This window comes from Cyprinodon tularosa, unplaced genomic scaffold (genome assembly GCF_016077235.1).
Source record: "Cyprinodon tularosa strain WSP-4 unplaced genomic scaffold, ASM1607723v1 ctg315, whole genome shotgun sequence".
NCBI classification, from domain to species: Eukaryota; Metazoa; Chordata; class Actinopteri; order Cyprinodontiformes; family Cyprinodontidae; genus Cyprinodon; species Cyprinodon tularosa.
In genome coordinates this window covers 379,233-391,693 of record NW_024039025.1, presented here as the reverse complement: position 1 = coordinate 391,693, position 12,461 = coordinate 379,233, and the positions used below count along the sequence as shown (strand labels likewise).

The 12,461-nt window shown below is 37.5% G+C and overlaps 1 protein-coding gene across 1 annotated transcript in view; it reads right to left on the bottom strand.

Annotated features, from left to right (window-relative positions):
• hbs1l (HBS1-like translational GTPase) overlaps positions 1-12,461 on the bottom strand; it is a 37,037-nt gene that overhangs the window by 2,375 nt on the left and 22,201 nt on the right. Inside the window, exons 6-16 of the mRNA XM_038292641.1 lie at positions 12,201-12,451; positions 11,384-11,549; positions 9,779-9,896; positions 6,792-6,938; positions 5,981-6,055; positions 5,742-5,859; positions 3,860-3,928; positions 3,652-3,756; positions 3,319-3,409; positions 3,052-3,160; positions 509-609 (exon numbers count right to left, since the gene is read on the bottom strand). Coding sequence (XP_038148569.1) covers positions 509-609; positions 3,052-3,160; positions 3,319-3,409; positions 3,652-3,756; positions 3,860-3,928; positions 5,742-5,859; positions 5,981-6,055; positions 6,792-6,938; positions 9,779-9,896; positions 11,384-11,549; positions 12,201-12,451 — 1,350 coding nt within the window. The remainder of the gene's footprint in view (positions 1-508; positions 610-3,051; positions 3,161-3,318; positions 3,410-3,651; positions 3,757-3,859; positions 3,929-5,741; positions 5,860-5,980; positions 6,056-6,791; positions 6,939-9,778; positions 9,897-11,383; positions 11,550-12,200; positions 12,452-12,461) is intronic.

Below are 12,461 nucleotides of genomic sequence, written 5' to 3'. Positions count from 1 at the left end.
CTTAAACTAAGTAGAAATGAGCTACAGGAGACCTTCGGATCAACTACAAACATGCCAACATTTGGTTTTAAAAACAAGTTTAACCAAAAAGATGCTGTAATTACACTTAATAAACCTAAAAAAACACAAAAAAACTCATAGGATCAACATCAAGCTCTTGATACTGTTGATATAAAAGTGTGTCTGTACAATCAGTAGGTAAACATTTAATAATGGGTGGTGTGCAATGAGGAAACATTTGCCCTCTTAATAAAATAAATAATATCAGGGACAGACAAAGGTTCGGCAGAGGGAACCCAGACAAAGACATCTGGAATGATAATGACTCTGAGAAAGATACATTTTTAACCCACGGCACAGAGACATCCAATAAATTAGATACAGAAATTCAGAAACTCATTCCAGATAGAAAGCATGGAGGTACAGCTGCATGGTGGTTTTAATTAAAGGGAAAAATAGCTTCAGAGACTGAATCTATTAACATTAATAAAAGGGACTGATAACTCACTTTGGTTTCTTTTTGAGGATTTCACCACTGCTCTTGTGTAGAACGCTGATTAGTTTCTTAATGGTGGCCGGCTCACTGACTGTCTGGTAATGCAGCAGCACCTGTACAAAAAAACATGTGCAAACATTATAGTTTTTTTACAAGCTCACATTAAAGTAGGGCAGAAAGAGCTGGAAAATCATTGTGCAACTGTAGTTAAGTCTTAAGATGATGGTGTCCTGTTGATTCGCTCTGTTGAATCAAACAAAGAAGAAGAGTCCTGGAGGGAAACCTTTAATTTCTCAAGAGGCCACAGCATCCATTACTGAACTGATTTACTCTTAATCAAACTTGTTTAAAACTGATTTATATTGTAAAATTGATCATTCACAGTCTAATTTATGACTGACAAGAACATTAAGGTAGACTGTAATTGTTAGGAAACATTTGGTCATGTCAGAATTAACGACTTTACTAAATTCAAATATCTAGTTTTCCGCAATTCATGTACTAAGAGGATTTACAGATTAAAAGGTAATCCAGGCAGTTTTACTTATTGGCTTTTTGTCTTCATAATTTTATTTTAATTATAAATATTATTCTCATTATATAATCCCCCTTTCCTTAATGCTTATCCCTGCTCACGAGGGGTGCTGGTGTCTATCTCCAGCTGTCTATGGGTGAGAGGCGGGGTACACCCTGGACAGGTCCCCAGTCCATCGCAGGGCAACACAGAGACAAACAGGACAAACAACCATTCACACACACTCACACCTAAGGAGAATTTAGAGAAGCCAATTAACCGAACAGTCATCTTTTTGGACTGTGGGAGGAAGCCGGAGTACCCAGAGAGAACCCACGAACGCAAACTCCACTGAGCAGCCCCAAGAGCAGCCCCATCTCTAAAGAATCTTTTCACAGATAAATAAATTAGGATTTCTTTTCCCTTTATTTTCTTTTTCCATCCTTATTCAGGCCTAAAAACCCCAATGAAAATCCATATATACAGTATATATATGTATCTAGATGGTGGAGGAACCTTCCACTTACAACTGATAAGAACAAATCTCCACTTTCATTAGACTTCAAGGCATACAGGTATGTTAAAATATGAATAAAGTTAATTTAATAAGAAATTAAATCCAAAAACTGAAATTAATTTACTATAAAATTTTATTACACCCAGAAAGATTGTAGGTTTTAATTCTTGTAAATGTAGATGATTATGCTTCATAGCCTGTACAATGTATAATATAAAAGACCAATAAAAAATATAACTCAATTATTCTTAATAAATGTAGCATAGTGGACAGTTAGTTTATTCCCATATAGCACACTGTCTTCTCTCAGTAAATGTTTGAGGCTCCTTTTACATCAATGAAGTGTGTCGTGAGGGTGATCAGCCTGCAGCGTTGTTAAGGTAAAATGAAGGCCAAGGTTGGTTTAATAATGGCCTTCAGTTTCTGCATTGTTGGATCTGGTGACTTTACCTGCCAGCCAAGCACAGTGACTATTAAAGCAGGTACTGGTAGTTTTGCAACCTGCTAATTCAATCTCTTCTTTAATTTCCTGGTAGACAGCTTAGCCAACTTTGCACTTGATAAAACACCAAAGTCGGTTACCAGTAGATGACATGGCTCCCAAAGCATCACAGAATGTGGAAATTCACAGAACCTCCAGCAATGCCGATTATGAGCCTCTACACTATATTCTCAGATTCTCAATCAGTGACTGCCAATTTAAATGAAAAAATTTTTTCTCCCTGAATCTTCTGAGTTTTAATGACTGCATTTTTTTTTTCTTACAATGAAATATTTAGAGCCCTCTGTAAAAAAACCCTGCTTCGTTAGCAGTGATGTTTTGTGGGTAAACCTCCTTGTAGCAGGCGTCTGAGTGTCTGCTGAACAACTGCAAAGTCAGCAGTCTTCCTTATTATTGCAGAGGCCACAAAAGGATTTCTGTATTAAATAGCCCGTTTTATTGGTCTTATGCAATATTGTATTTTAGAGAAACAAAATCTTTGGTTTTCATGAGATCCTTCCGTATAAATTCAAAAAATATCCACTGGACTTGGTTTCCAAGATTTGAAGACGTTTCGCCACCTCTCCAGGAAGCTTTCTCAACTCAAATGTCTGGATCCGCAGTAAGTTTGAGTCTTATTTAGACAAAGCCTTGTATCGCTTGGAAACATGCAAATGGTAAGCTTCCTGGAGAGGTGGCGAAACGTCTTCAAATCTTGGAAACCAAGTCCAGTGGATATTTTTTGAATTTTTACGGAATGACTATGACCTGGATGACTGAGAACCTTCCTCAGCATGTTTTAATGAGATGTTAGTCATAATCATCATTAGCAGATAAATGGTTGAAATCTATCACTTTAAAATTGTTCTCTAATAAAGCTATTTTTTGAATAGAACAACTAGAGGAGATCTTGAAACTGTTTTTTAGAAAAAAACCAACAAAAATATTTTGAAAGCACACAATGTACTTATAAGGGAAAAAAAATAAAAAAATAAATAAAAACAGAGGTGCAATGTTACCAGATTGTGATTAAAAGCACTTACTGGGAAGCCTTTTGTGATCGGAACCTCGATATTGAAGAGCAGGATTCTGGCTCTGAATCGAGTACAGACGCGGATTGGCTCTTTAACATCACAGAACACACAGCCGACACTGTAGGGAAGTAAATTAATGTGCAGACAGAATGCTGGGAGTTAAAATACACATAATCTGTAAGAGTTTACTACTGCATAGCCTCACAATGTAATAGTCTAAAAGGCATTTGGTAATGCAAAGAAATAAGATCTGGTTCTAGAACGATCTGTCTTTACTTAATTTTGATGATGTCGATTCCAGTGACTGTGAGGCTGACATGGTCTCCAGCTACAGCCCAGTCCAGAGCCTCGTCATGTAGAGTGATTCCTGCAGAACATCATGCAATTCAAAGAGTTGCCAGAGGGTGGCAGTTTTTATCACCAATAGCCAAACAAAGAAGGACAAAACTGAAGTTTGGTGCATTATGTGAATTGATATCATTTCATGACTTTTTGTGATAAAAATAGAAGATTTACTTCTAGTAAACAACAAAGCTCGGAGGAGAAATGATAACTTAAACAGGTTTTAAGGGAAAAAAATTTTAAAATCATGCATGATTCAGAGCTTACCTTTAACTGTACAGGTTTCATTGGGAGGCACTGCCAGTATTTTGTCTCCTGTCTGAATGTAACCAGCCTCAATCTTCCCTGTAACGCAGAAGCCTGAGCCCTGGTCTGGAAACAGATTCACAAATTTAAGGACATATATAAAAAAAAAAAAAAAATCGTTTACAAAGTGCCACATCTGAAAAGGTGATTTATTTTTTATTTTTTTTACCTTTGAACACATCAGAGACGCACAGTCTGAAAGGTTTGTCTATAGACCTCTGAGGGGCTTTGAATGCATCTTCAGGGGAAAGACAAGACAAGCAGAAGAAAGGGAAGTAAAAACCATGAAGAGAAGGAAAAACAAATAATATAAGTCGTCTCGTAATGTTCAACACTGAATCATGTTCTCTGGTACCAGACAGAGTTTGAAAGGTCAGCACTTTGACAGTCATTACAAGCCAAAATACGCATGCAAATCTCTAAAGAAACCACAGTTTTGGTCAGTAAACAGGGTGTGAATATCCTGTCACAACTGTGGGTATGTAAACAGATCAAATTAAAATGAAATTAAAGTAAACAACAACAAAAAAACTTTCCATCTCAGATTATAATAAAAAAGAAATGTATTTTTGCACAAACCAAATAAACTCTACAGCTAATTCCTACTTTATGATCTTTTATAAAAATTGATTATCAGTGCCATTCAATAAGAAAAAGTTTTTTTTGTGAAATTTATTACAACAATAGGATTTCTGTATGTCAGTCAATTTATCCTGACAAAAGCTAAACGGTCCTAGCTCTACGCCAAGAGCTCCCTTCACTCTGGTTGCATACAAAGGTTTTCTGTACAAAGATCATGGTTCCCTGCAGTCTTATTATATTTCATCTTTTTTTTGTAATTCGAACGTTATTGTTGCATTTGTTAATAAACGTAAGCATTTCAAATATTCTCCGTGACAATGTTACGTGCCTGGAGGCAAGACATTCAGTTTGCGTTCTATCTGTAAACAAGGAAGTAATGTAGCGAAGCGAAAGAGAAGTCAGAGATTAAGTGTTAAAAAAATAAAACACCCAAAAAAAGGATTGAATGCCAATAGGGATAAGAAATGAGAAGCACTCAATGGTTGGACTTCATTGAATCAGGAGCTAATGTTGATGGATGCGTCATCCCAGCAACTGTCTACAATGTTCATTTCTGCTCCCCGTGTCTGGTGCAAAAATTCTTCTCATATTTAAAATGAGACTAAATGAACACTGTGATGATAAAGACTTAGCATTTATTGCTTTATTTTTCACATTTTTTATGCTTTTTATGGGTATAATACATGACTATGTTTACATCATTTTTTTTACCTGTTTTTTTTTCCATCACAATGTTTTCACCACTACTTAACTTTATCAAGGCTGCACTTTAAAAATGAAATAGTCTAGAGAGCTGTACTTAACAAAATTTCTTTTTGTATAGACTTGTGGATACAAAATGACAAAATAAAATCTGTCTAAGTCTAAGCTACAGTGACCAACTCAACTGGTTTTATTTTGAAAAGTTCAACAAAATCTTTTAAAGCTATGTATCTTTCCTTTTTAAGATGACACCTGCTTTAACATTTCAACTGCAAAAATTTGCCGATTTAGTTCAAACTCCAAGAATTTGTGTATTTATTTTAGGTAAGACAAACTAATTGATTTCTAAAAACAAAATATTTACACCTTTCAAGAGTCGATAATCAGTCCAAATTTTAGGAAAGGAGAAAATCGCTGGAACCTATCTTAAAAATCATTTTGCAGTTAATTAAATCCATCCACTGGTTAGTTTAACAACATTCTATATCATAAAGGGTAAGAAATGTGCAAAGAAATGTTTGTGCATTTGTACCTCGGCATCTAACTTGCCGGATAATTTGCCACTAGTGGCTTGTTTTTTGGGCAGTAGGCCAACAGGATATGGGGGTATTAGAAAAGGGGAAGAGATATGCGGTGAGGACTAAGGCCTCCGTACATGGGTTGTCTGGGCTAACCACTGCGCTACTGAAGCATGCCCGAATAAAGATTTTAAATATAAAAATGCATAAAAGGTTTTGACCCAGTGGATCCATTATCTTGTGGATTACCAATTTGTTCCAACAGGCTGAGCCCCGTGTACCAAGAGGTGAGCTCTGACACTGTACTTCTAGTGGTGAGATTTTCTCCTGACAGGCCGCTGGTGGGGACGAAGTAAACGTCTGACTCCTAGATAAACAGATGCGAGTTTGATGAGACAGAAAGACCAGAAAACATATTTTCTAGCTAATTTTATTTAGCAACATGCAGATGAAGTGATGCAACTAATACAGACTTCGACCCAACCCACCTTGAATCCTGCCTGTTTTAGAAATTGACCGAGTTTTGAACTGATTTCTTTGAAACGCTCCTGCTGCCAGTTTACCTACATCACACACACACGCACACACACAAAGGGAAAAAAAAGATGAAAGTTCCCCCGTCAGCAAGGCAGTGAAATCGAAATTTGTCAGCACCATGCAGGAGATTATAGGAATCAAAAACACAAATGTAGTTTCATAATGCTGTCCTTTCTTTGGATGGAAACATCTCAGTATAATATAGATTTCTCTAAAAGTTAAAATCCTATTTAGTCAACCCTAACATTGAGCCACACCATAGATGCCAAATCAGATCACATTTAATTAACTACAGTTTTTATTCTGCAGAGGAAAAAAAGCAAACAATTAAGCCTAACAATAATATTGACAAAACCAGAAAAATATGCTATTGAAGGAAAATGTTTAATACTCTTATTTGGGAAAAAATCTAATCTCCTTAGTGCATTTATAAAATAAATTGGTTTTTTTTATCTTATTTCTGCTTGCATAAAAATTTGAATACTTATTAATGTGGCTGGAGGACACTGTAATGCACGTTTCATGTTTTTCCTTCGCCATTTGGAGGATGCATATAGTATAACTGTATTGCATCCAGTATTTCATCATAAGAAAAAAGTATTAATCATACCTCTGTACATAGAAATCCCAGCTGTATACATATCAGTATAAATTATGTCTGGTTTTACAGGGGTGTATTTATTCCCAGTTTTCACAGCCTTAACTTCAATATATGCACATGCATCTTTTATATAAAAGGTGAGTGTGTGAAGCAGATCTTACCTGGTCCATCTTGTTGACTGCAACGGCTAGCTGAGTGACACCCAGCGAACGCACCAGCAGAGCATGCTCTCTGGTCTGCCCCCCTGCTTCAAAGCCAGCTTCAAACTCCCCTCTGCTGGCGTCCACCACCAGCACAGCTACATCAGCCTGCAGGAAGACACACCAAGGCCCAGAAACATGAAGATAGTTTGTGCCCTCAAGTCGTATAACCTAACAAAATATCTTCAGAACAGCTCCAAATGACACAAACTCATATGGGAGAGTAGAACATGATGTCATAACGTAAAATTAAGGGCCCAATGTAAAAAAAAAATGGCGTTTCCCTTTAAATTGGAATTTGCTTACTACTTAGGTACCTTTTTGCAATGGGTTTCATTTATTTATTAAAATAAAGATGGCTAATACAGATGTGAAACCAAAACTTCAGGCATTTTGGAAAATTATTACTCTTTTTCCTTCCACTCCTTAACTATATACATCCAATCCCATTAAAGTTGTTTGCAACACATTGAAAAATGCTGTGTGAATAATTTGCAGGGCCTTGTTTACTTTGAATCCTAAGTGGAATCAAGTAGTTATGTTGCAGAAACCTCTGACTCTCAGTTCTAAGGTTTAAAAGGGAAAATAACCTGATAAATCAGTTTGCAGAAGAGGTGGGATTTGCATTTGAATTGTGTTATTTAAAAACTTTATAATCCAAAAGGAAGAGGTGTCAAACTCAATCATGATGTAACGGCTCTAGCCGTAAGGTTGGATTCCTGAAGAATGGAGACAGGGGATTGGTGGACCGAAGCGGGATACGCAAACAGCTACATTGTTGCACCTTGCATGTTCTGGTTATGGTCAAATTAGGGAGGTTGCAGGTGTGAATGTTTATGCCATTTATGTTCCATTACAGCTTTCTTTTGTTTATTTAGTCAGGGAGGTAAGCTGTTGTCATTTGGTTTGATTTATTTTCAGTAGGTAAGTGTTGTTTCTCGAGAAAGTTCCTTTTGTTTGTCGTTTTCGGCCTTGATTCACTCTGAAGTCTATTAATTCCCTCCTCAGTAAGCGGGAAATGTGTTCATCTATTTCAATAAATCAATGGACAGCCTGTTGGAACTCATCCTTGTTGTGGTTGTTGAGAGTTGGGATCATTAATATGTTGCAATCAGAGCTTTTCCCCCTAGACAGATCGTAACAATTAACTAGAATATAATTCTTATCAGGAAAATATGAAATTATTGATGTACAACATCTGAGTTATATAAATTGAAAACCGTCTCATCGCAGGGAAAATAAAACAAAACGATGATCTGGAACAGAGGTTTAATTTTCTCTGCTCTTCTCACACATGCTTGGCAACAGTTTTAGCAGGAAGTTTATAAATGTTTCTCAGCCATGGAGAAGAAGAATCACTTTGTCAGTGCAGTTCAGATATTTGGCATTTTCACCTTTTTGTTTGCCTTAATCCATAGAAATAGAGGCTTGCATTTAGACCTGAATATGAGAGGCATCTCAGCAGCATGAAGGCCAACTTGGCCCTCTTCTCAGAGAATTAGTGCTCGACCCACAGTCGGATTAGACTTGAGTTTTCTGTTATACTCACATGTTAATTGCTGCTCTCAACATCAAAAGAGGGAATAAATTATACAGATATGAATGTAATGTTTTTAGCAACTTTGAAAGTGCTCAAAGATTTCCTGCAGCTGCTAATTGTCCTCCAGTGATTGTGTGCACTCATATAATAAACCACTGAGCGATCAATATTAGATACAAAATCACCTCATGAATCAGAGGTAGCTTCAGCTTTACATGTCCTCCATAATATGTTTCCTTAAACTTAAGTGCTGCCTGGCAAAACCAACTATTTGACAAAAAAAAAGAAAAAACATTTTTGTTATGTTAAAAGGAGGCATCTCTCTTTATTAAGAGACTTAAAAACTGTGTTCAAATAATCTCCAGAACAGTCCTCAATGCACTGGGGCCCCACCTATGCGAGCTAAAATCCCCCCGTTATGTTGTGAAAGACTGAGTAGATCTTACAGAAGTTGATTAATTCAATGTCATTGCTGCTTTCAGATGGTTCTATATGATACCGAATCATGCGGTCATATTTTCCACAAAACTATTTCTGCATGTAAACACAGGCTTTGTGGAGGATCTTTTTTTTTTTTTTTTTTAAGATTAGGACCAAACATGTTTTAAGCACAAAGAGCCTTAAAATGAAAAGGGTTTAATTGCATCTCAACAAAACCGTCATCTTGTAGTATAGCAAATATTCTAAATACTAACAAGATAAAGAAGGCAAAAAGCTGTAATATATGTCATCTCTAGCCTAGAGTCGAGAAGCTTGTCATCATGACTAAGGAGTTATTCTCAAACAGAAACCCCTTACTCACTACAGAAAGAGGCTGAACGTGAAGATAGTCATATAGCAAAAAGAGAAATTACACCAATTCTATACAAAAAGGGACATGAGACAAGCACACCCTTGTCTGCAAAGACACCTGCTGACAGCGGCAAAAACCGCAGATATGATTCGGACGGGTGTGGCAAGATGGTTGGTTCACAGTGCAGCTGGGAGGGGCAGAGGTTTGAATCAAGAGGCCTGTGGAGATATGTAACGATTCTGAAAACTAAAAGGATAAATGTTCCAGTTCATAGCTGAAAAATAAAATGAACTGAGACTCTTTATTATTAAAGGCAGTCCATAAACAGTAGAATATTTTAAGTTGTCTTAACTTAACTTAGATTTTTGCATTCAAAACAAATCATAACTTTACTTGTTAATCTGCAGTATTCTGGAAGATGCAGATTTGTATTAGTCATTTTTCTCTTTTGTCCATTTACATATCTAATAATTTCTTAAATGTAATAACACACCTGAGATAGAAAAGAAATGAAATGTCTGTGATTAGTGACACTCAAAGATTTGAACATTTTCCCCGATTTTATATGCATTTTATATGTCGTTTGCAGGCTGCCTACAGTTCTGCAGGGGGTACCTGTGCAGCGCCTGTGATCATGTTGGGAATGAAGTCCTTGTGACCCGGTGCATCCATTAGAGTCACCACCTTAGACTTTGTCTCAAACTTTGTCATGCCCACATCCATAGTCACCCCTCTGGATAAAACAAAAAACAGTTAAGAGTTGTTAAAAGCATATATTCCTAGAAGATTCACATTTGTATAAATATCCAATAAAGGATAAAAAAGCCGTATAAATGAGACAATCCTGCAATCAAAGTGCTGAGTAATTTAATGCTATGCAACACAGATTTAAAACTAGGCGTGGCTCTCCAATATTGTGCATCTACTTCAGATGTTACTGATGAGGACGGATGCATTCCCACCCATAGCACTTTCTGTTTCTACAAATATTTCGCTTCCGTTCTGCTCTCGTAATAAAAACATAGAAGCCGGGTGGGGACATGCAAGGCCTTGCAAAAGTATTCGACCCTTTTTGAACTTTAAAAAAAATATTATCAAGGTACTAACCTCAAACTTGGCATATTTGATTTCAATTTCATGCAAAAAGACTGGTTTTTATCATTTTTTAGCAATAGAAGAAGTGGGTCATTCATTTATACTGTGATAGTCACAATTTTTTTTTCTTCTTTAGTTACAGTTGCAAGTCTGTGGATGAAATCTAACACATTTTTTTACTATTTAGTTTGCAAATAAAAGCGCTCTAAAACAGTTTATGAAGAGTAAGACTAATGTGAGCATCAATGTTCAAGTCAGCCAAAAGTTCTTAACATTTAGGTTTGAACTGCCTGGGGTATTTAACACATGAAGGACATCTGTACCTGATTCCTAAACTCTTGGGCAACCACTGAAAGCTTTCATGCCATCAACCTCCACAAATTGTCTAGATGATTCAAATTAGAGCTCTGGCTGGGTCTCTCCAAAATGGTCAAATTATTTCTAAATGGACATGGTGAATTTCAATTTAAACCCCAATGCAACCAGGGCATGACCCATTTTGGCCTTGCCACCACTGTTGGTTTTCTGCAACACAATGAATGTTGCATGGAGGAGAAAAAGTTTAATTCTCGTCTCGTCACAGCAGAGCATCTTCTCACACCTGCTTGTGATGTCAACTTTAGGGCTGGTGAGGAAATTTTATTGGCACCTCCTACAATAATAGCTTTTTTCTGACCTGTCTTTCAATTAAGTGTTTGACTCTGACAACTAGACTAATACTGACAGTAATTTGTCATAATAGATTATATTTCAATGATTTCTTTCCACATCAAAATTTAAGCACTTTGCACTGGTCTCTCGCATCAAACCCCAACTTCAGACATTAGCTTTTGTGGCTTTCTGTGACAAAATGCAAAGAAATTCAAGGTGTATGAACACTTTTACCCAGCAGTATACTACTAATCTCACACCTTTAACCTGTTATAAGAAGCTGTCTTTGTAATTAATTGTCTCTTCTTCTATCATTTTATTAGTTCTTTAATCAAGGTGTTGCCAGTTAGCATTAACAGCATGATCAGACTGCAACCTATTCTTTAACAAGCGTTGAACATGTGCTTTAAATGTATGTGCTTTCGTTCTGCGCTTTGTAAGCAGGTCTTGCAATGGCTGGAAGATGGAAGCTACCTGTCCCTCTCCTCGCCAGTTTCATCCAGAACCCAGGCGTAGGCAAAGGAAGCCTTTCCAGCTTTCTTTGACTCCTGTTCGTACTTGTGCATGGTTCGCTTGTTGACGTTGCCCAGCAGATAGAGCAAGTGGCCCATCAATGTGCTCTTACCTGCATCCACATGTCCTGCAGAGAAAGGGACAATAAAGGAGTCAGATTGCCTTAAACGAAAGCTGAGGACGCTGAGAGGATGTATGGGGTGTTGCGATGGTTGAGGACAGATAAAGACAGGAGGAAGAAGGTGCTCATAATGATAAGACAAGAAGCAGAGGGGAGAAGATAAAACAATTGCGAAGAGCAACCACAGGCGGGACAAGGAAACAGAACAAGTTGTGCAAGTGGAGAGAGGCAGACAGAAATGGGAACAAGGATGGAGGGTGAGAGGGGGAGGGAGGTGTTGGTGACACAAAAGGTTTCATTCTGTATGGGAAACTAGAATCATCTGCACTTCTGAAACTACCAAGTCACTTTTTCTGGTGTAACTGAGAATGAAAATATGATTGAGCAACTGTGCTGGTCTGAAGTTAGCACATCCAAGCGCACCAAACATGGGCAAAACTTAAAAGCAACGCTGATAAAAAAGCTGCAGATAATCTTCCTTTCCTTTACTCTTCAGCTTCTATTTATTATAAGCAGACATGGTCAATCTCTGCAAGAAAGCCAAATATATCTGGACCCAAGAACAAACCCATATGTGCATGTAACATTTAAGCAACCACAAAGTTCAAATTTAGGAGCTCCAAATCATTTTCCCAATCAACTGTACCATCATCCTACCTATAACTACTAAATTTAACAGAGGTTTCCCCCCTTGTCTTCTCTCCAGCTCTGCCTTGATGTTTATCGCCTGTCGTGCCTTTCCGGCGGAGCGCCCCGGTGTAGCAGAGGTAGAGACTTCTTCTCCAGTTGTTCCTTTGGATGGCGTATCAGGACGTTTGGACCCGGCCTCAGAGACCGGAACTGCCTTGGTGCTTTCAGGGCCGTCAGCCCGCCGTGCAGGGCTGGAGATAACGCCGTTCTCCCCTGAGCTGAGGAGAA